Raw genomic sequence first — 24912 nt, 5'->3', positions numbered from 1 at the left:
TGCGGTTCGATGATTGCGTGGATTCCCGAAGCCATGCTGGACACTTCAAGGAGAGCAACTCGCTCTCGTGGGGGCTTCACCAAAAAGAAGTCGGCATATGGCTTCATGATAAAAAGTAAGGAGGAGGAAGAGCGGCTGAAGAATATTGAAGGGAGAATCATTGTCAACCATGACTTCGATGACAAATTTCTTCAGAATATTGAATTTCATAATGATATTTACAATCTCCTAGCAAATATTGGGTGGATGCAATTCACTCTTAATGGCCTCGTCAATGTATACAAGGATGTAGGCGTGGAGATGTTCATGACCATGAAAAAACTAATGCAATGGAACGAGGAGACAAATAAAGATATTTCATGCCTATCCGTTAGAATAAAGGATGGAGTAAAGATTATTACATATGGAGAAATCACAACACTGTTGGGTTTCAATCTAAAAGCCTTAATATATGGAGAAGTGGAAGAAGAAGACTTAAAGGAATTCTAAAAAAATAGGCAATGGAAAAATATTTGCAATCCCATACTGCAAGTATTTCATTTTTGGATGAGCCACCGCGTCTCGGGAAGAATGAAGGAGACCAAAATTATTGACTTCGTGATGAACTAGCTTTATTGTATGGTAGTAGGAAAGAAAGTAATCGATCCCTCCTTGCCATGCACGTGACGCGTGCACGGGTCTAGCTTCAGCCGGCCGGAAAGTAATTAATCAATTTCACTAATCACATGAGTAGTACATGACTAGGAGAAAAGGCTGGAGGCCCACTTGCCATGCAAGGTGACTCCCACGCCGCTCGCGCGTATGGAAGGCCGCGTATTTCTTTCAGACGAAGGCAAATCGCTGACCAAGTCCATACGTTTTGACTGGAACCAAGTCGCCTGCCCCGGACTGACGAGTACAAAAACCAAACCAAAGGAGCGCCAAGTTCCAAGCGTATCGGCCACGGCCGGCATCTGGAGGAGACAGAAGCGTATCGCCGGTTGCAGCAATCCCTCGACGGATAGCTAGCGCCTCAACACCGAGACGCCGCCGCTGGGCTGCTGCGATCCCCTGACGGATAGCAGCGCCGGGAAACACCAACCCATCAAGCTCCACCGAGGAAGGAGAGAGGCCAAAGGAGCAGCTCGCCGGACAAGAAGAAGCTGCTGCCCCGGGAGGTCCGGCCGGCAAGGTGAGGAGCAGCTGATCGATGGCGTTCCTCTGATCATGTCCCCTCCGTCTCTGATCTCTCTCTGTCCTTTCGTTTCGATCCTGTTATAGGGGACAAAAACCAACCATCGTATCTAATCCAGATGGCCCCTATCATGGATACGAAACAAAGGTAGTGTGAGGGACTCCTCTCTCGTCAGTCTGGTTCTCCAGCGAGAGGCACGAAATCCTGCTCTCCATCTGCATGAGCACCATGTCATATGATCCATATCAAACTGCATACTGTGCACGCTTCATACATGGACTCCTCCCGGCCGAGTACCATGCCCAGAGCACCGAGCCAAATCAAGAGGCTCCTCATATTGCATCATGCGACATATGCATAGTGTCATGCCTTGCTAGTTATTACACTAGTAGAATGCATACACCAAAATACTCTGAATTCTAACTGCTCCGTGTCCCTTCATGCATGCGTGATCTTTCCTTCCATAATCATAGATTTGCCCCTTCAACCATGTAATGCTCTGCACAAATACACATGTTTGGCCTGACGAAATTTGCTGCGGCTGACGATCATCATTTCTGATGCGGCTTCTGCATGTTGTTGAAGCAACTTTACTGGACACAGACGGGACCTGCTTCTTAAGCAATTTGCCAAACAGATTTTGCTGATCAAACAAATCAACTAGAAAAATTATACTGTCAACACGTGTATGTCTAAATTACCCTAGGTGCCAAATTTGTTTATCAACACATGCCCACCCAGTTTTTGGAACGACTGCATCTACCCAGTTTTTGGAACGTGTATGTCTAAAAATTTGATGATTTTTATATGACACATCGTCTAAATATTTTACCTTATTTGACATCTCATTTATCTCGTTTCTACTTAGGACGATAGTTCACCATATATCGGCCAAAATTCATTATAAAGGAAAGCTAAATCCTAGTGAAAAGGGGAAGGAGCAGAAAGTGAAGTGCGGGAATAGAACCACTCAAAAGACATAGGAGATAGTGAAGAGTCACAACAAGCATACAGAGATGGACAAGGCCAAGGATCACGATGGGAATCAGGAGAACAACAATAAGGGAAACAAGAAGGGTGAGAATAGTACAACTCAGAATCTCAAAAGGAATGCGAATGGTGACAACAAACCTACAAGAGAGACGGAGGAGACAAGGGCTTACAAAGGGAGATATCAGGACCTTGTGGACAACGCCAAAAAAAGATCGTTACAGGAAGAGAAACTAGGAGACGGTGAAAAATGAGAATAGAAACACTCAAAATCCACAGCAGAAGGTGAAGATTCACAAAAGGCCTTATTTGGTTTGTAATTTTGCATTTCTACCTTTGTATTGTTCATCCTATATATTTCAAAGTCATCTCATATTTTGGTTGAAAGCCCTATGTTGGAGTCACAGCATCTTATATTTTTGTAAGCATCTATCTTTGTTTGTAATTTGGCTGTAAGGATCAATTTAATGTGACTCCATGATCTTGTATTCTGTAAGCATTTTCGTTTGTAATAAGATCCTTCCAAACACAGTTGATCAGTTCCAGCCTATGCAACCACACGCAGCCAAGTTTTTACATAATTCTCAGCTTTCAAGCTGATCACAAATAAGAAAGGAACATAGTACGCAAACGATAGGAGTAAATTAAAAGCAAAATTTATTATTGCTTCTCCATCCATTATTAGCAAAGATATCCAAGGCGACCATTTCCAACGCCTTGCTTGCCAAACGGACGGCCTTCCTTGTATCCTCACGCTGCAACAGAGACCAATATCGTAGCCAATATGCTCAACCTGCATAATAGAGGAAAATTATGTTTTCAATGACCAAATCGTTATGCGTACACTAGATCGCACACATAACTACCGCCACCCAAACAAAAACCAATCTTCTATCTTTTTTAGTTATGCAACCAATTTCCAAGCATATGAGATATTGATTTTTGTGGAGTTCATTAGCTATATTAACAACTCTCTAAATGGTTTTGGCATGATGACAATCGAGGAGGAGATGATTAATTATTTCATTTTGATCACAAAGCAACATTTTTGACTCCCAAACCAGTTCCTCTTAGCTAAGTTATCCTTTGTTAAAATAAAACCTCATTGGAGATACAAAAGCAAACTGTTAAAATTACCGTATCTATGCAGCTCCCAGGTGAAATTATCCCTCCCATCAGAAAGCTAGTAGTTTGCTATTTTTGCTAAAAAGGTTATGCCAAGCAGTCAAATTATCTCCAACTAAAGCTCTTCTAAAAGATATGTTCAATGGCATTTCATTCATGACATTTGCGACTGTAGTATGAGGATAGTAGGCTATATTATGCAGAATGGGAAATTGCTCTTTAACTGGTTTTATCTTGAAGGTTCCATAGCCAAAAAAGTCCTCTCTAACCTTTAGCAAACCTTTCAAAAAATGTAAGTCTCTAGGTTTAATTTTAACCTGAGAGGGACAATTTGAAGTTACTTGTTTATTTCTAAATAAAGTTTGCCGTATGCCATCCTCATTCAGCAAGTTAAATAACCATTTGCTGAGTAAACATTTATTTTTTATCCAAAGGTCTACTATTCCAAGACCCCTTGGTCTTTAGGTCGGCACAAAATCTCCCATTTGGCTAGGTGATATTTTCGTTTCTTATTATTGCCTTTATAGAAGAGTCTAGATCGATAGAAATCTAATCTTTTTAGGACTCCTTTAGGAATTTCGAAGGACATCGTGAACATAGGGAGGCTACTCAAGAGTGAATTTAGAAGAATCAATCGTCCTCCATGACTAAGATAGATGTTCAGCCTTCCAGGTACTTAGCTTATGTTTGAATCTTTCCTCGATTACACTCCAATCCGCATTACAGAGTTTATTGTGGTGCATCAGGATTCCTAAGTACGTGAAAGGGCAGGATCTTATTTGGCAACCAAATAGTTGAGCATATTCTAACTCATACTATTTTGATTCTCCATAACAAAAAATCTCACTTTTGTGGAAGTTGATCTTTAAACCTGACAATTGTTCAAAGACGCAGAGCAATAACTTCATATTCTTAGCCTGCTCGAAATCATGATCCATGAACATAATTGTATTATCTGCGTATTGCATAATAGACTATCCTTCTTCCACCAAATCAGGAATCACACATTTAATTTGACCATCATCCTTAGCGTTTTTAATTAAAATATATCTGCCACAATATTGAACATAATAGGTGACATAGGATCTCCTGTCTGATACCCTTTTTTGTTTGGAAATAGTTCCCAATGTCATCATTAATTTTGATGCCCACACTTCCTTCAGAAATGAACTTTTCAACCCATGTACACCTTTGTGGGTCAAATCCTTTTATTCGGAGCGTTTGTTGTAAAAAAAGACCATTTTACTTTATCATAGGCCTTTTCTAAGTCAATTTTGAGAATCACACCATTGAGGTTTTTGGTGTGTAATTCATGGATAGTTTCGTGTAATATAACTACCCATTCCATAATATTCAACCTGGCATAAATGTCATTTGGGAGGGTCGAACAACTATGCTACCCACCATCATGAGTCTATTGGTAGTCACCTTGGTGAAAATTTTGAAACTCACATTGAGAAAGCAAACGGGTCTGTATTGTTGTATCCTCGTTGCCTCTTTTATTTTAGGGAGGAGCGTTATTACTCCAAAGTTTAAGCTGTAAAGAGGGAGATGCTCATCATAAAATTCCATGAATAATGCCATTAGGTCACGTTTTATAGTTTCCTAGAAGACTTGATAAAATTCTGCTGGGAAGCCTTCGGGACCAGTGGATTTATTATGTTCCATTTGGAATAGATCCTCTTTTACTTTCTTGTCTGGGAATGGGGCTGTTAGCAGATTATTTTCCTCCTCTGTTACCTGAGGTTTGTCATGATTCTGATTTTCCATCATGCTAAAATTATTATCCTCTGGTGCTTCGAATAGTCCCTAATATTTTGTGATATAAACTTTCAAATCAGCATCACTGACTATTACACCATCTTCCTGTTTAACTAATTTAAAGATTCATTGTTTTCTATGTTTGCCATTAGCCTTTTATCCAAATCATCTATCATTAAGGTTAATTTCTTCTTCTTTTTATTATGAACAGCTGTATTTTAGCCCAACCTCTCAAAAATTGCCAAAGAGATCTTATTTTGTTCTACCATTTATCCATAGGAGCGGTTCCATTGGTTTCAGATCGCTATTTATTAGCAACCAAATCATAGAAACCATCTCAAATAAGCCAGCCTTGATCAAATTTAAACAATGGCTGTCGTCTGTTATGAGTGGAAGCCCCTGTGTTTAATAAAAGAGGTGTGTGGTTTGAGTTACTTCTATCTTTGGCATGTATCGTAGTGAGAGGGAATTTTTGTTCCCATTCTACGTCTGAGCAACAATCCAGGCATTGTAGTTGCAACAAATAAAACACAAGTGTGTGCACATGCTGTACTCAGCAAGGCAAAACAATAAATGACATGCAAGGCTTTTAATAGTGGAAGGCTGACAAGGTTAGCTGCAATTAGCACTTTTAGTTAGATAAGTTTTCTTCAGCAGCTAGTCACTAGCAAATGTAAGTTTATACTAACTAACAATTGATAATGAGCATCAAAATGCCAAAGGCATGAACATAAACAAAAACAACAAGTTAATTCATATTCATGTGAATTAATCCTGTGAGGGTCCAGGCCGCTCCTGACCATGAGCACGACTGATATATCACTTTTAGACACTTTGCAGAGGTTGTACACTTTACCCACAAATTCATTTTTCCCATGTCGCGGGAGGGAGGTAGCCTCTTAAATACTTCTAAGATGAGAGGCTAGGGATTAACTATGAGGTCTTCAAGGGGTTCGCTTAGTACAAAATGATCCCCTAAGGAGTCAGGTTAAATAAGAGCATAAACCTGCCTAATGAGTGCGGTATCTTAGCAAAACATACCACTAAAGAGGACAAGGCTATCCCCTAACGATGCAACCCCTCTTGCCCTTTGTAGGTAAGATCATAAAGTACCAAGTTCTCTAGTTACTAGCCAAAGTTAGATCCATGTGACACTTATGGTTGCACTATATTCCTAGTTGGTTCACCATGTTTCAATTAATAGATGTGGTCTTGTAATAAAGCATAAAGGCACATAGAGTAAAATAAATAAATAAACATAACCATGCTGTTCATTTGCCAACCCAGTTGAGCAAACTAAGCATCATCTACCAACAAATCTAATTAAAACAACCTAGTTGCAAGGTATGATCAAAAGACACTAGGCATCATCCTTAATAGGAACCCATTATTTTAATGCAAGCGATAGATAAATACTGTGAATAAATTACATGTCATTTAGGTATAAATAGGAATAACCAAGGTCACTTGCCTTACATAGAGTCCTGCTGCTGCTCGGAGCCTTCAAAGCCTTGATCTTCAATGAATTCTTTAAACGGCGCACTTTATACACAACATACCATTACATGCAAAGAAAGCAATACAAAAAATGAAAAACAATACACCAAATAGAACTAGTAGAACTAAAAAGTAGTACAAAACTATTATTTACATTATTACGAATGCTTGAGCAAAATAATCACTCAAAATGTAGTTAAAACGCGAAAGTTATGCACTAAACAAGGTTAGGTGCTTGCTGGCAAGTTTTAGAAGCATCCAAGGGCTTAACTCTGGTAAACCGAGGGCATAAATGTAAATACTCATATAAACTCGAGGCCTAACACGTAAAAAGCTAAAACTGCTATAATGAGAGAATCTAAACTATCCGAGGGATTTTTCACAAAAGCTACAAGACACATAACTACTCCAATTAATTACACGCTTCTTCGGGGACCAAATCAAAAAAAGGTCATCTTCCACCTCAAGACCAAGGCAGCGACGACTGTTCTCGCAGCAATTGGGGCTTGGGGCGGTGTAAGCAGCACTAGCGGGGGTGCACAGGTGCACGGCTGGCGGCGTGAGGACGAAGGCGGGCATGGTGGCACGGAGGCGGGAAAGTGCGGGCGCAAGTAGGGCGAGCGAGTGGCCGAGCGAGCGTGACTCGGGCGCGGGCACACAAGCAGCTGGGCAAGAGGGGCGGCGCTGCTGAGGCTTGGGAAGCGTCGACCATCGTCGGTGCTATGAAACAGAGGGACAAAGAGAGACTAGGAGGGGATTGATGACCACAATTCATGACACTCGCCTAAGAATGGCGAAACTTAACGGAATGAGACCGATGAGACGAACGTGATGGTGTGCTCACCTTACGGTGTAATTTCTTGTTGAAGTTCTCGTTGGAAAGTTCATTGGAGTTCCTAAGATCCAAAAGTTCGGCGTCAAACCGGGGAAGTTAAGGTTTGCAAAACAAGGTGGGGTTTGCAGGGTTGGAAAGAGAACGTTTTATAGTTAGGGTAGGAGTCAGGTTTTATTTTTTCCTTTTTCTTAATTCGGCAATTAAAACAATTTCAGTAAATCTTGAAATCACTTTTAAACCACGAAAAACACTCCAGAAATTTTGAAAAATTTAGCAAAATTTTTGGATATGGTTTTGGACATGAGTCCAAATAAAATATTTAAAGCTTGGAGAAAAATATGTAGGACCTTCTAAAATTTAGATTTAGCTCTAGGAACAAGAGAATAAATTCTTAGAAAAACCTAAACCTCGCATAACGCTTTTTTAAAACATCAACACCCACAAAACACCAAAATGCACCAGCATGAATGTATGAAACACACACCCATTTGGACTAAATTATTGGATATGATATTTAAATTCACTTAGCATATGGAAATTCCAATTAAATCCTAGAAATTTAAACAAGCCTTAAATATAACCTTGAAAATTCAAAAAGTTGCTAAATAAATTATGTGATGAATTTTAGGTTGTTATGTAGGCGCTTCCTTCCGGTTGCTAAATAATTTCAGAAAGTGGTATGGATATTATCCGCCCGTTCATACGACCGAAAGGGTTTAGACACTCAATGGTAAGTTCGTAAATGAATCCGGACATTCAATATCTGTACTGTATCCAAATCAGTATACTCAATGTTGGATATCTAAGATCCGAATAGGATGAATATCAATATTTGACAAATCTTGTCACTATTTGTATCCGAATTCAATCCAAGAAAAAAATAACTATCTGCATTTCTATCCGCAATATCCATTTTTATCCGATCCATTTTCATCCATAGTTCAGCTAGTGGGGTGTGAATCAAGGCTTCATATGGACACGCACTCCCTAAGGCGGTACCTTTTCAACACGTATGGTTGCATGCTTTCACTAGAAAGACTTGCCCGTGAACCGGTCCTTATATGACCGAAGTAAGCTCTTGAGATAGGATCCTGCACTAAGGCTGTCCCCTTACTCCCAAGTCTCTTCCTTAATAGTGTCTAACCCTTATTTGGTTCTTTTTAGGTTTTTCTACAAAACGGACACATTTAGAGTTTTCCTTGAAAATTATTGTATATGTGATATTACTAAGATATTCTATTTCTAAAATGACTCTCGATCATCGATCTAGTCGTGATCGGGGTCATTTATGGGATTTTTTGCTAGAAGTGGCTCCAAGTCAAGGCAAGGAAGAGAATAGTTGTGGGTTGCTCCTACAGTTTTATAAAATTATTCAAGTCAAGTTATTATATTGACAACTTTTAATATTTATGAAAATATAGGATAAAAATATGATCAAGGAAGAAGGTGCTAGGACTAGGACTAGCCTTCATCGACGTTTCCTAGGTTGACTAGGGGCTTGGCTTCTTGCCTTCTGGATTCTCAGCTTCTTGTCAGAGCCTGGCCAGCGAACACTTCTACACGTCTTCTTCACAGCCGGACCTTCGGCTTGGCTTATGGCCGGATCTTGGTCATGTCCTCGGTTCACACAAGCATACGAATATACAATCAATTCTAGCAAATAATATATGACTAAAGAAAATGGAAAAGGACGATTGATGGATGCTTTGGGAATTAACCGATTTCTAAATGATAATCCTTGGATAGAACATGAATGGTTTGTTAATTATTTAGAAATAAGTTTCTAAATAAATAAATGGATAGAATTGTTGATTTTTGAAGAGAATTCTAAGAAATCAAGAATGGATTTTCTAGAGTTTGGGACAGGCATCATAATGGCTAGGGTATATCATTGTCTTCTCAAGCTTATCTTCTGGGCTTTCGCCTACGATGGGAGATGATTCTTATCGACTCCGATGTAACAAGGTTAAAAAGGATGGCTTGACTATTCTGTGGTTGTTAGTCACTTTCCTGGGTGGGGGACACTTTCGGCGAAAAAGGTAACATCGATGAGAGGCTAGAAAAAGGAGTATATGAGGTGCAAATGTGAAATTAGGGGTTGGAATAGATTTAGATGGTCCTAAGTTGTTTTTAGAAAGTTTCCCAGGATTTTTGGAATTGATAAAGATGGAAAAATTATTTTTGCGGTACATATATTAGGGTTTTCATATTATGAGAGGGAAAGATATTTTGAAAAAAGGGCTTTAATGGGATGAACAATGGGAAGGAAGGCATGGATAGGTTTAGAATATTTTCTAGTATTTTTGGAGGTTTTTGTGAAATTTTTGGAGTTTGGGAAGGTCTCTAAATGATGTTTTGGGTACACAAAGCTGGGTGCATATAGCATTTTAGGAACGGCTGGCGCAAGCAATGGGGTCCACGAGTTACCGTGCTGTGGTCCACGGACCACGGGGTTCGTGGACCAGGCGTGCGGATGAGTCAATGGTCTACGTGCGCCGGGGGCACGCAAGCAAAGGAGGGAAAGGTGAACGGTGTGGGTGGCGGCCTTAGGTGCTGGATTTGGAGTTTGAATTTGAAATAAATTTCAAATTTTAATAGCACTTGTTGTGGGGGCTTAATTTGTACAGGAACTTGGAGGCTTTTGGGAGTTTTGGGGAGATAAGGGTGTTTGGATAGATTTAATATTCAAATTAGATATTAATATTAGCTTTAGGGATTTTAGGAAAGGAAATATTTTGAAAAGGTTTCTAGGACTTTGATGATAGGGTAAAATATTTGAATATTATACTTGGATAGTATTTAACGGGAATTTTGGCAGGGCTTTTCTGAAATTAATATTTGAATAAAATTCAAATATTGCTTCAAAGGATTTTAAAAAGAAACGTTTATCGTGAAAATGTTTCTAAGCTTGGTGAGAATGGTTGGAGAGGGGTTGCTGAAGCAATCAAATGCAACACGAATGCTTATGTTTTTTTGCAAGATTTACTTGCAAAAATGATTTTGAATATTCAGGAAAAAGAAAGTATATTTAGTTTAAGGAATTTTTTTAAAAAGACTGTACTTTTAAATGCTTAAAAAATCGGGATGTTACATGTTACCCTTAGCTAGCGCACGATATCTGACAGGCAGCAACTATCCCTTTTAGGAATGTGCGTTTTCCTACAACTTTGTATTTTGAGAAAGTTACAACTTATATAATGATTTTTATGTAAACTTTTACGAGTTGTAGTACGATAATTTTTCGAGACAACTTTCATAATAAACATAACTTTTGTGCATAATTTTGTACACACAACTCTCATTGGATAATTTTTCGATGCAACTTTCAAGGTACATATAACTATTATGCATAACTTCTTCTAGTAAAATTCATATGGGATAATTTTTTAGCATAACTTTCACGATACAATTAGGGGGTTAGTTTAAACCAATTTTATAAGAGAGAATTCCCTATATAGCACTAGATGAAAACTTGGTTCCCTATGTAACACTAGAAAAAATTTCCTCCCTTATTTGATACTAAAGTTTATCCTTCCTTTTCTAGCACTTGCGTTATATCTGTTAAGTTCTTCCGTTAAAATTTGCTCTTTGTCATGTCATACATTTGGTTGTGGACTAAAGTACCCCTAAGAAAATGTGGGGAGAGACACACCGATGGGACAGCATGTCTCGCTTTCATGCTCGTCTGTATACATGGCCAAACGAGAGGCTCAGCCCGAATTGGCACGAGCACAATTTGGCCCGGCATAGCTAGGCCCGGCACAGTTAGGCCCACACAGTAATTATGCCAGGCCGTGCTGGCCCACGTGCCAAAGGAGCGGGTCAGGCACGGCCCGCAGCCTTCTTGTGGGGGGGGGGGGCGTGCACGCTAGCCCGGCGGGCCTTAATGGCCTCGTCGTGCCTGTGTCAGCCCGCGACACGGTATAAAATACAGCTTCACTAGAATTAGAATCAACGAATTCGAATTTCACAGTTTGAAAATCAAATTCACAGCTTCTAAAGTAAGTTCAAAAGCTCACAAATGCATAGATTCAAAATCAAGATCACAATAACACAAACACATATGAATTCAAAGGAGATTCAATATTATTTTGAGCTGTTTGTGTTGCTGCCTTAATAAAAACTTTTGTAGGTATAAACTCACACCTCATGAGAAAATCCTACAAAGGAAAAAAAGAGTACAGCCAGGCTCATCAAAGAACAATGTTCAAGTTCAACATTACATCAGACATCACAAGATTCACAACAGTAACACTAGAACACCAACAGAACACCATCAGGCTTCTGGCTTGCTCTTGAACACCAACAGGGCAATAGACTTGGCTTCTGGCCTTGATCACCAACAGGCATCTGGCTTCTGCCAACAGAACACCAACAAAGTGTTAATTCATCTATTTTGCAATAGAAGAAATGATAGGAAATGGAAGAACACTTATTGATTACATTTAATCATCAAGATACAAGTTCTCAAATGATTCTTCAAGTTCAGGATCATTGACGGTATGCTGCAGTCTTGAATCTCCTTACTCCCAATCCTTGATCAAAGCAAGGATCTCGACCATCTCAGGGGTCAGATGACATCGCCGCTCCTCAATGATCCTGACAGTGGTACTAAATGCAGATTCTGAAGATATAGTAGAGACAGGCACGGTCATAACATCCCTAGCTAAGATAGAAAGAATAGGATAGGATAACTTATGCCCATGCCACCTTTACAATATGTTAAAGTTATCATCATACTGGTTGATAGTATCACTATCTAGGTAGGCAGATAATTCAGAAACAGCAGCAAGAGAGGCACCAGTATGAGCAGCTTGCAACAAAGCACTAGCAGGTTGTCTCCTAGATAGGGAGGAGGAAGCAGAACTAGAACCCAGGCCAGCACCAAGGCTAGCAGCAGCATAACCAGATGAAGTACCCTGAACCAAAAATCTTACCCCAAGCAGTCTTCTTCTTACCTGTAGGCCCTGGTTGTGTGGCCCTCTGCAACCTCACAGAACCATACTTAGCATCGTACTTGGAAAAGATTGTAGATAATTCAGCCCTTACACCAGTTAATTAACAAGAATAATCATTTCCATTAAGCTGAGACAGTAGCTGAAGAACATTGCTAAAACCAGTAATCTTAGCTCTAGGATCCAATATAAATGCAAAGGACTAAAGTATAGGTATATCACACCAATAATCTAAGAACTTAGACTTCACGGGTGCAACAACATGCTTCAGATCAGCATCATCGGCATAGGAATTAAGATGTCCATCTATCTCAAGAACATGATGCAAGAGTAATGTTGCAGTAGGATAATAAATACCAGACAGACTAACAGTAGAATCATAAAATCGTTCAAGAAATAACAGAATCTAAGCTTAAAGAGACAATTTCTTATTCAACATAGATCACAAGACCACAAGACTAGTTTCTACTGAGTAAACGATTCTCCCAGTCAGGAGCTAACAAATCACAAGATCACAAGACTAGTTACATATCATAAGTGCAAAGGACCAAGAGCACATATCATGTTTCTTACCTCATCCTCGAGCACACCCGGAGCACACCTTGAGCCCTCTGCCGTAGATGTGGTTGCCTTGGTAGCTCCGTTCCTCGACGATGCGCGGCCTCCAACAGAGACTTGCAAGCAGAAGAGGAATGAGAGGAGGATCAGAAGAACGAGAGGATCTAGGATTAGGGTTAGGTTACCGTTACCTATGCAGCTGGAGCCTGGAGCCGGAAAAGACGAAGGCCAACATTGGTGAGTAGGAAGGGAGGAGCGGTTTCGACGAGGGAACCAGGGAGGGAGGCGGATCTGCGAGGGAAGGAGTGGTTACGTTGAGGGAGGCGGAGGGACGAGCGGCGAGCTGGCGGCGGGCGAGGATGGTGGCAGATCTGTTAGCGAGGCTGAGGATCTGCAAGGACGGCGGCGGGTCTGCGAAGGAGGCGGAGGGGCGACCGGCGAGCCTGCGGCAGGCGAGAACGGCGGTGGATCTACGAGGGGAGGAGGCGAGACAGAGGGAGGTGGTCAGGTGGAGGCGACGAGATAGAGGAGGCGGAGGGGCGAGGGAGCGGGGGAGGTGGTGGAAAAGGAGTAGGGTTTTTGGGGGAGGAGGGCGAGCAAGCGGCCGGCCACTGTTTTGTATGGCTAGGAGCGGGCCTAAACAAGCCGTGCCAACTGTTGGTTTCCCACAGGCCAAATGAGCCAGGTCGTGCTGTGCTAGTACGTGGGCTGAGGCCACGGCCCAAGCATGGCCCATGGTGTGGGCTGGGCCAGCACAAGCATGATGGCCGGTGGTGCTTGGATCGGGCCAAAAAACCGTACCGTAGGCCGGTCCACGCTCCACGGGCCATATGGCCAGCTATACTCGTCTGTTCCTGTCCGCCTGGGGCGACCTTTTGAGCTCAAGCCATCGGCACTTGGAGCTGTCTTTTGTGGGAGCGGAGGTGCAGCACCCGCCGTGCGTGGTGGCCGGAGCCACCGCAGACGTGTTGGAAGGAGCGGAGGAGCCGCTGCCGCGGCCTCGCGTGGGGCCGCAGCCGTCGCCGCCGTAGCTTCGCATGAGCTGGAGCAGTCGCCTGCCATGGTCTCGCGTGGGGGCCCGAGCTACCGTGCCCTCGCGTGGTGGCCGGAGTGGCCGCTGCCTCGCATGGTGACTGAAGAAGCCCCACGGTTGATGCCGCGCTTGGGGATGGATACGTCGGGGGCCTGACGCCATCTGCGGGATCTAGACAGGAACCACGGCCACCGCACATCTCAGTTCGTGGGCATGGAGTCGTGGGTAGGGTAGAGGATAAGAACCTGGGGCAAACAAGTTTTTCGCGTGGGATTTAACAGCCAACCTAACGGAAGTGTCAATAAGGAACGAAACAAAATTTCCGGTGTCAAATAAGGTAGGCAAATCTTTCTATTGCCATATAAGGAATTGAGTTTTAATCCAGTGCTATTATAGAGATTGCTAAATTGATGGTTGAATGTTTGTGACTTTTAGAGAATTTATATGATTTATTTTTTTCTAGCGTGTAGGGTTAACGTGGAGGCTTAAAAAGGACTCTACCTGGTGCTTCAGTTTTTAAGTTTGGTGACCCCAACCGTCTACCTGGTACTTCAATCTTTAAGTTGACGGATGCCGTCTGTCCGGTGGATTCATGACATCAAATTGGTCTGAATCTGGAGATGCCACCACCATCGGTCCTTCTCCATCCACGCTGGAGGCACGCCCACCGATATCACTTCTTCCCTGCCGCTTCCGCTGGAGTGTTCAGAGGAGCGAACATATTGCACTTGACATGGATAATTGGTACTCCTTCCATTTTTTTCTACGACTTGTCTAGATGACTAAACTAGATCCTGAAAATGTTACATCACGTATGTTTATAGAGTGTTTTTATAAAAAAAATAGAAAATATATAGTCTCTGCGATCGCACGGAGCCCAGTGGTTTCAGCTCAAACAGCCGATCACAAGGAAATACCACACAAACAAAAACGAAGAAATCATAAGCAATACTCCATCCATCCAAAAAAAATGCAACTCTCATTTCTCGAGAAGTCAAATGGTTTCAAATTTAACCAAAATTATACAAAATTGTACTAACATTCACGTCTTCAACTAGGTTTAGTATAAAAATATATTACCCAATTAATCTATTGATATTTATTTTGTACCATAAATGTACTATTGTGTATAAATTTGGTTAAACTTAAAATTGGTTGACTTCTTGGGAAGTAAGAGTTGCATTCATTTTGGATGGAGGAAGTATTATTATTGCTTATCCATCCACTCTTCACAAAAATATCCGAAACCTCGACTTCACACTGCAACAATGCTCAATATCGCAGCCAATATATCCTAGCCTCCAAAGAGACGACTGTAGGTAGGAATATAATGTCGAGAACGCCGCTGGTGCTGTTTGGTAGACCGATACTGAGTTTTTCACTTGAGATGCCAATGATTGTAAGGGAAAAGAGACCCACAACGATATCTCCAAGAAGGTTTGGGACGCCGAAGCCGTCACCGCCGTCAGCACGGACACAAGGGTTATGTGTAGCAAGAAAGTAGCTACCACCAACCATATAGTGTGCATCAGCGCATCTATAAACGTAGTCATAAATTAAACCAATTGGTGCCAACGTTAGATGACAGGCTGCCTCGGGAACTGATAAAGCTCTATACAGAGGAGCATCGAGGAGTAAGGATACGCGCTTCTGGTCTTCAGTCCTTCTGTAAGTAGTCTTCCTTCTCATCTCTCTTTGGTCTCTGACTAATCATTATTATTTAATACTATAAATTGCTGTTAGGGAATGGACCTTTCGTCCACACCCTTAGTATCGGTTAGACTAATATTAGTATTAGTACCAGGCTTAACGAAAAGTCCCTGAGGTGACGCCCGTCAGACCTTTTAGTACCGATTGAGAGCACCAACTGGTAGGAAAGGGTTCACATTAGTACCCATTGGTGACCCCAACGATCCACATTAGTACCTGGTGCTTCAGTCTTTAAGTTGACGGATGCCGTCTGTCCGGTGCATTCATGACATCAAATAGGTCTGAATCTGGAGATGCCACCACCATCGTTCCTTCTCCATCCACGCTGGAGGCACCCCCACCGATATCACTCCCTGCCGCTTCCGCTGGAGTGTTCAGAGGAGCGAACATATTGCACTTGACAAGGATAATTGGTACTCCTTCCATTTTTTACTACGACTTGTCTAGATGACTAAACTAGATCCTGAAATGTTACATCACGTATGTTTGTAGAGTGTTTTTTTAAAAGAATAGAAAATATACAGGCTCTGCGCACCGCACGGAGCCCAAGTCTTACAGTGGTTTCAGCCCAAACAGCTGATCACAAGGAAATAGCACACAAACAAAAAGGAAGAAATCATAAGCAATACTCCATTCAAAAAAATGCAACTCTCATTTATCAAGGAGTCAAACAGTTTCAAATTTAACCAAAATTTTACAAAAATGTACTAATATTCACGTCCTCAAATAGATTTAGTATGAAAATATATTACCCGATTAATCTATATATTGATATTTATTTGGTATCATAAATGTACTATTTTATATAAATTTGGTTAAACTTAAAATTAGTTGACTTCTCGGGATGCGAGAGTTGCATTCTTTTTGAGTGTACGGAGTATATATTATTCTTTATCCATCCACTCTTCGCAAAAATATCCGAAACCTCCGCTTCGCAGCCAATATGTTCTAGCCTCCAAAGAGACGACTGTAGGTAGGAATATAATGTCGAGAACGCCGCCGGCGCCGTTTGGTAGAACTGAGACTGAGTTTTTCACTTGAGATACCAATGATTGTGAGGGAAAAGAGCCCCACAACGTAATCTCCAAGAAGGTTTGGGACGGCCAGGCCGTCACCGCCGTCAGCACCGACACAAGGTTTATGCGTAGCAAGAAAGTAGCTACCACCAACCATATAGTGTGCATCAGGGCATCTATAAACGTAGTCATAAATTAAACCAATTGGTGCCAACGTTAGATGACAGGCTGCCACGGGAACTGATGAAGCTCTATACATAAGAGGAGCGTCGACAAGCAAGGATGCGCGCTTCTGGTCTTCAGTCCTCGTGTAAGTAGTCTTCCTTCTCATCTCTCCTTGTCTCTGACCAACCATTATTATTAAATAATATAAATAGCACTCTATGTGTCTGTGTATGCGTGTAGTGTCTCTGTGATGTCTTTGTAACACTACTAGGGAACGGATCTTTCGTTCACGATCTTAGTGTCGGTTGAAATTAGACCCGTTACTAATGTTCACATTCGTACTGAGTCTAACAGATAATTCTCGAGGAGGTGTTTAGTACCGGTTGGGGTACCAACCAGTATGAAATGGTCCATATTAATACTGGTTGATGCCCCCAACCGTTCACGTTAGTACCTGCTTGAGTCTTTAAGTTGACGGATGCCGTCTGTCCGGTGCATTCATGACATCAAATTGGTCTCGAACCTGGAGATGCCACGACCATCGGTCCTCGATCCACGCTGGAGGCACCCCCACCGATATCACTTCTTCCATGCCGCTTGCGCTGGAGTGTTCAAAGTATCGAACATATTGCACTTGACATGGATAATTGGTACGCTCCTTCCATTTTTTACTACTACTTGTGTAGATAACTAAACTAGATCCTAGAAATGTTACATCACGTATGTTTATAGAGTGTTTTTTTAAAAAATAGAAAATATACAGTCTCTGCAACCGCACGGAGCCCAAGTCTTACAGTAGTTTCAGCTCAAACAGCTGATCACAAGGAAATAGCACACAAACAAAAAGGGAGAAATCATAAGCAATGCTCCCTCCGTCCCGAAAAGAATGCAACTCTCGTTTCTCGAGGAGTTAAATAGTTTCAAATTTGACCAAATTATACCAAAATGTACTAACATTCACGTCTTCGAATAAATTTAGTATGAAAATATATTACCCGATTAATCTATTGATATTTATTTTGTACCATACATGTACTATTTTGTATAAATTTGGTTAAAGTTAAAATCGGTTGACTTCTCGGGAAGCGAGAGTTACATTTTTTGGGGATGGAGAGTATATTGTAGGAGTTATGGACTCGGCACTCAATCTGGGGGTTACCCAATTGGTTGATTTGTAGGTGACGATGGTTGCGAGACCAAGAACTCGAAGGTGATCACGAGAGCACAAAAGAGATGCGAGGCATTTTAGACCGGTTTGAGCCTCCAAAGAGTAATACCCTACGTCCTGTATGCGTGGATTGTATTGCTTGGTATGAGAGTCGATGCGTTGGGATTTCTTGCCCCTAGGGGGTGCCCTTGGCCACCTTATATAGTCCGACGTTACATGGAAAGTAATCTAAGTCAGATTACAATACGTGTCCCATGATATCCGGGTAGATTTGGACTGTCTTGTTGGCTTGATGTGTACTCCATGTAACTTCATGGTCGGGTAGGCCCACTTGTCAGGTCCAGCCAGTCTCCTAGTCGGTGGGGACCCATGGGCTACCCATATTCCTCAAGCCCACGAGCGATGTGTAGGCGAACAGGAATTTTAGGTCATCACAGCGAAACTTGAAATGAGGTCGACTGGAGTTGTGATGGCGTCATGGTGACGGAGAGGTTGCGCAAGAAGAAAATCCAAGCGAGCGCAGAGCCAACGCGTAGAGTAAAGATGAGTCTCGAGTTGATGGATGCTGGCATCTAGCAGGTCGAAGCAAAGGTTATGGAGGGCGTCGCAAGACACACTCCGTAGGAGTAACCCCCGAGCATTGAAGCGATTAGAATAATTGGTCCAATGGTCAAAGAATAAAAAGTTGATCCCAGAAGCAAATCCAAGTGCCCAAGCACAAGGATAGGTGAAGCCATGGAGACACGCCGACCAGAATTAGGTGCCCAGGCCTTGAGGATGAGGACTGGCGGAGCCACAGAGGCACGCTGACCTAAAGTAGGCGCCCAGCCCCCTAGTGTGGGAGCCGGACGAGTCATGGAAGCACATCAAGTCGCCTCCCGCCCCGAGCCAGAGAGGTCGGCCGGGCGATGTGAGGCATGCTGAGTAGGCGGCGGCGCCCAGCCCTCGAGCCTTGGAGCCGGACGAGTCATCGAAGTATGCCGAGTCATCATCGGCTCTGAGCTAGAGAGGTTAGCTGAGTGACGGAAGGCACGCCGAGTCGTCGGTGGCGCTCAGCCCCCAAGCCTGGGAGCCAGACCAGTCATCGAAGTACACTAAATCGCCTACCGCCCCGAGCTAGAGATGTCAGCCGAGCAACGAGAGGTACGCAAAGTCATCTGCAGTGCCCAGCCCCGAGCCTTGGAGTTGGACGAGTCATCGAAGTATGCCGAGTCGCCTCCCGCCTTGAGCTAGAGAGGTCTGCCAAGCGACGGGATGCATGCTGGATCGTCAGCGGCGCCCAACCCTCGAGCCTGGGAGCCGAACGAGTCATCGATGTATGCTGAGTCGCCTCCTGCCCCGAGCTAGAGAGGTCGGCCAGGCGACAGGAGGCACGCCGGGTCAGCGACGGTGCCCAACCCCCGAGCCTGGGAGCCGAATGAGTCATCAAAGTGTGTCGAGTCGGGACCTGTAAAATAAATATTGTGTTGTATCAATCTATGTGATGAAATATGTGATGCAATGAACTTAATCATATGCAGTCTGAGAAAAAGATGCTCCATCCCTCCTTTGGCACATACGACTGGACAACGTGTAGCTGAGGCCTGACCAGCGTCCTGCTGAGAGCGGATCTCGAGCTTGTAGGAGGGGTAAACGCAAGGTTGTCTAGGTTTCGCAAGTTAGGACGCCGGCCACACGAGTTAGTCGTATAGCCTCAAGAGAGGGAGGAGAAGGAAACATGACCTAGAGGTTGGTGCCTGGGGGAAGACCCCGAGCCTGAGAGCGAGCGAGCTGTTGAATAGGTCGAACAACCCTTGAGCGTAAGGAACAGCTCGGGCAAAAGAATAGTAACTCAGTAGGTCCGCAAAAACAACCATAGAGGTTTTATTTATTCAATAACAAAGAGATAAGGAATACGTAGCTTTTAGGTTCTTGGGGTAGAAGCGTCGTAGGTGTTGGATATTCCATGGGGTGGTGACACCTGAGTTGTCCACCCACTACATCCGATAGGTGCCGGGTTGGATGACCGATGAAGCCATGGAGGCACGTTGAGTCACCTCCCGCCCCGAACCAGAGAGGTTGCCTGGGTGACGGGAGGCATGCCGAGTAGTTTTATGCTGTCAAGGGACAATAAAAAGATTATGTAGCATAATGTAGAATATTTAATGATTGAATAACTTGGAAGTTTGATTTGTCGTAGAACGTCCTGCTCTCATAGGTCGTGTAATTTCCCCATGTAGTTAGCCTGTTATGTTTAAGCACCTAACCCTGCTGACCACTACTCACGGAGAGGATAGCTTATCTCAGGATATAGCGTTGGGGCTGACCCAATGCTCGCATATAGGAGACGCGTAGGATGAGTCAAGGTTTCACGAATTAAGGCATGTGCTACCTGAGTATTTTAGCAACTATTAAGAGAAAACATACAAGACATGAAGGATATCCCAAAGTACAAGACATGGCGGAGCCGAGACGTATGTAGGACGGCAGCCGTAAAATATTTAATTATAAAAATAGACTTAGCTTGATTTATGGACGATTATCGACGAAGCCGTGGCGGTCGTCGATGGAGCCGTGACAGTTTGTTCATGAAGCCGACTAGTCGTCGACGGAGTATCCCGACTAGTTTCTAGTCAAGACAAGTAGTCGAAGTAGTTGCTGGTATGTTGGCGTTGCTGAATTGTAGCGGTGTAAGCTTATTGTAGCTTCTTTGGTATGCACATAGCAATGGTTGTAACCTTTTGTGGCTTTTTTTTGTGCACGTGACAATATAATTCCATATTTACGGTAGACCGATGGTATGCTCCTTCCAAGCATGTGCGGCAGCAGATGCGCATGCACTTCATCTTGACGCGTGTTAGATTTTTGCCTCGATCTTGTTGATCCTTTCGCTCTCGGACCTGATCTGATATGTGGCTGCAGCTGTTTTACGGGTGGAACTCGGCGAGACCGAGTACTTGCTCTACTTCCGACTCGGTTAAAGAAATCGATTCCGATTGCACCGTGACGCCGCGATGGAGTCAAATCTGCCATAAATTATAGCTCAACACACACCAAGACGACATGTTATTGCTTCGACAGATCGGATTGATGTTCCTCGATTGCTTTGAACTTGACGCAGGAGCACGTTGAGACACTGATTGGTTAACATAGAACAACAAACACACCACGCCGATAGATTCATTTTGGAAACTTGGTCAAGCTTAGCAGAGTACTCGGCGACCGAGTTCTGCAGACCAAAAGGGATGTAGAACGGACCCTGCACCGACCTTGTTGAGCATAGCGCCGCCTCAGATAATTCTATGCACTCAACAATAGTGATGCTGATGCGCTCTAGCCCCGCGATTAGGTCGGATGGCATGGGTAGGTGGGCGCCGACGACTAGATCTGGAATTCTCTTTGAGACGGAGAGTTCACTGACTTGTTGGGCAAGTGGCGTGACTATCCTTGGATGGAGAACTTGTCCTACTGCAACAGATCCAATGGGGGTTGAGTTGGTGCCGGTCGCCGAGTTGATAGAAGCCACCGAGTCATCTGGAATCGCCGAGTCAACGGAAGTCGTCGAATCAGCGGGAGTGACCGAGTTGACGGAGAAAGTGGTCGGACCTGAATCCGCCGGTATGGTCCCGAACTGAATCTGGACCGGGTTGGCGAGGAATTCCTTCATGCTCTTGGGAAAAACAACGTCAGGACGGGATGCCATCGATGTCACAAGAATGGATCTCGCAACCACCCCTACCTAGCGCGCCAACTGTCGGATTTTCGGACCCGGCAGTCCACTTGGGGGTTACCCAAGTGGTTGATTTGTAGATGAGGATGGTTGCGAGACCAAGAACTTGAAGGTGATCATGAGAGCGCAAAAGAGACGCGAGGGAAAGTAATCTAAGTCAGATTACAATACGCGTCCCATGATATCCGGGTAGATTTGGACTGTCTTTTTACCTTGACGTGTACTCAGGTAACTTCATATCCTCGGTCCGCATACCCTGGTCGGGTAGGCCCACTTGTCAGGTCCGGCTAGTATCCTAGGTTGTGGGGACCTAAGGGGTACCCATATCCCTCATATATATTATTGTTTATCCATCCACTCTTCACAAAAATATCCGAAATCTGACTTCATGCTGCAACAATGCCCAATATCGCAGCCAATATGTTCTAGCCTCCAAAGAGACGACTGTTGGTAGGAATATAATGCTGAGAACGCCGCCGGTGCCGTTTGGTAGAATCGAGACTGAGTTTTTCACTTGAGATACCAATGATTGTGAGGGAAAAGAGCCCCACAACGATATCTCCAAGAAGGTTTGGGACGCCCAAGCCGTCACCGCCGTCAGCACGGACACAAGGGTTATGTGTAGCAAGAAAGTAGCTACCACCAACCATATAGTGTGCATCAGCGCATCTATAAACGTAGTCATAAATTAAACCAATTGGTGCCAACGTTAGATGACAGGCTGCCACGGGAACTGATAAAGCTCTATACATAAGAGGAGAGTCGACAAGTAAGGATGCGCGCTTCTGGTCTTCAGTCCTTCTGTAAGTAGTCTTCCTTCTCATCTCTTTTTGGTCTCTGACTAACCATTATTATTTAATACTATACATAGCACTCTATGTGTCTGTGTCTGCGTGTAGTGTCTCTGTGATGTGTTTGTAATAACTCTCTTTCATTTCAAATTTTCTTGTGCAGTGCTTGTTGCAGAGAGTACTTTGAGCAAGCTTGCCTTTTGGAGCATCGTCTATGGAACCTGCTGCGGCAAGAACATTTGAAGAACCAGCAAATGATGAAGTTTGGGATCCTGCTGCCGGCCTCCCTGTGGAGTATGCGTCGTCCATTGACATATTTGCTGGTATGTGGAGCCTCCAGCCATATGTCCCTAGTAGCTCTACCAGAGGGCAGCAGCAGCAGCAGCTTGTTGAGTACAACTACTATGCTGCAGCCACACAGCATGACGGTCCGATTGTTGAGCAAGCAGCAGCACAAGAGTCCTTAGAGGTTGATTTGCTGCACGATATGGAAATGGAGATCTACAACAATAATCCTATTCTGGTGTTCCAGGAAAAAGCGCGCAAGTTTAAAGATGATATCGGCATGATGAAAATGAAGATCCATAGGTACCCTCCAAGCATCCAAGATCTCGGCGATTGGTATACCGTCCCGAGGATTGTGGCCATCGGCCCTTACCACCACCGTCGACAAGAGCTCAGGCATACCGAGAATGTGAAGCATGTGGCTGCTTACCACTGCATCAAAACTTCGGGCCGCTCGGTCCAGGACATGTACTACGCGGTCGTCTCCGCTGTGGCGGAGATCGATGCCCGCCGCCTCTACAGAGAGGACGTGATGGAAGGTATCGTCGATGCCGACTTCCTACCTATGATGTTCTTTGACGCGTGCTTCTTGGTCATGTACATGATAAAAATGTCGGGCATGGACTGCAACGCGACGTTGTATGATTTCTTCGAGTTCAGTGCCAACGAAATCGATCATGACATCATGCTGCTTGAGAACCAGATCCCCTGGCCGGTGGTGGACGCCCTCCTGAAGTACACGTCCGTGCCCTTGGCGAAGTTCGTTGCTAATTGGAAAGACGGCCGTCTGCAAGATTGGGTTGATGAAGTGCCTAGTGTTGTCTTGGATGATAGCTACGAACCCCCGCATCTCCTTGGCCTCCTCCGGTTCTACATTGTTGGAAGAACAAGGAGCAGAACAGAGGTGCCTGGAATAGGGAAAATGAAATCGATACAAGTCTCAGTTAGTGCCATGGAGCTTGCCGAAATGGGCATCAACATCAGAGCCAAGAAAACAACAGAGCTTGCGGATATGGGCCTCACCAAGAAACGGATCTTGTTCGCCGAGCTCTCCATGGCGCCGCTGTCTCTGAACGATTTAAACGCAAGCCTGCTCGTCAACATGGCGGCCCTCGAGCTATGCACGACCCCAAATTTTTTTTACGACGAGGCAGAGTTTGAAGACTCTGCTGTCTGTTCGTACCTCCTCCTGCTCTGCATGTTGGTGAATAGGAAGGAGGACGTGCACCACCTGCGAACAAAGGGTATTCTGCAAGGAGGAGCAGGGCTCACGAACACGAACGCGCTGCACTTCTTCACCAGCCTTCAGAGCCTGCGCCTCGGACGCTGCTGTGGCAACATCATGGTACAGATTGAGAGTTACAGGATCAAGAGGCCAATGCGGATTAAGGTGTACGCGTTCGTTTACAACAACTGGAAGACCATCCTCAAGGTTTTATCCGTCATTGGTGTATTTGCCAGTATCTTGTCGGCGATCCACTCTCTCAAGGGTGCCCATTGACATAGTATTTATTTGAGTTATCAGCATGTGCTGTCTGCTGTAAAATGCATGTTGGCTCCATCTTAATCTTCTGCGTCTTGAGATAGTGTGTTGTGACAGTATTGTCTACTTGTCGGTTGGCTGTCATGGAATTTATTTGCAAACTGCTTTCTAGCTGTATACCAAGATTGAAATTTAGTTTTTTAATTTATTTGTCACCTGCCGAAGGCCATTCTCGAGAGTTTCATTACACCATTTCCAAGAGAGCGTGCACAGTTTCATGTCACGATTTTATAGGTTACTCATAGTATTTAATTGTTGTATGGTATTGAGATCAAATATGCCATATAAATATGTAACCACTTGTAATTGTACCTAAACTAAATAGTGGCACACTAACCATGACCACATAGGATTGACAAAAGTTATAAAGATGAGGAGTTTCATCATAGTTTCAAAGTCTAGGTAACCATGTACAGAGGACTTCATCCCCATGAAACCCAACCCCTCTCTCTCTCTACATAAATTTTATGCCATGTCACCATTTTTATCTATATGGCATGCCATTTAATGAGTTTGAAACCCTCATGAAACTTGCATTGAGAATGGCCTCACTGGTAGAGAACTTGGTATTAGTCCCGGTTGGTAGGGTGCAAATCT

At 43.6% G+C, this 24912-nt stretch overlaps 1 protein-coding gene across 2 annotated transcripts; it reads left to right on the top strand.

Moving 5' to 3' along the window:
• Window positions 1-22400: 22400 nt before the first annotated feature.
• On the top strand, window positions 22401-24432 carry LOC101753621 (UPF0481 protein At3g47200). 2 transcript variants are annotated; one of them, XM_012848407.2, is made up of 3 exons: window positions 22401-22499; window positions 22651-22810; window positions 22901-24432. In XM_012848407.2, the coding sequence occupies exons 2-3, from the start codon at window positions 22702-22704 to the stop codon at window positions 24271-24273; spliced, it is 1482 nt and encodes a 493-aa protein (XP_012703861.1). In that variant the 5' UTR covers window positions 22401-22499; window positions 22651-22701; the 3' UTR covers window positions 24274-24432. The 2 variants fall into 2 exon arrangements, with proteins under 2 accessions (XP_012703861.1, XP_004979622.1); XM_004979565.3 differs by having other exon boundaries at window positions 22651-24432.
• The last annotated feature ends 480 nt before the right edge of the window (window positions 24433-24912 follow it).

This window comes from Setaria italica, chromosome VIII, assembly GCF_000263155.2.
Source record: "Setaria italica strain Yugu1 chromosome VIII, Setaria_italica_v2.0, whole genome shotgun sequence".
In the NCBI taxonomy this organism is placed as follows: domain Eukaryota; kingdom Viridiplantae; phylum Streptophyta; class Magnoliopsida; order Poales; family Poaceae; genus Setaria; species Setaria italica.
The sequence above is the reverse complement of the archived record's forward strand: the minus strand, read 5'-3'. Positions and strand labels throughout refer to the sequence as shown.

What these genes read in the sequence shown, in the direction of transcription:
- LOC101753621 (XM_004979565.3), top strand. Translation starts at nt 22,702, where the DNA reads ATGGAACCTGCTGCGGCAAGAACATTTGAAGAACCAGCAAATGATGAA.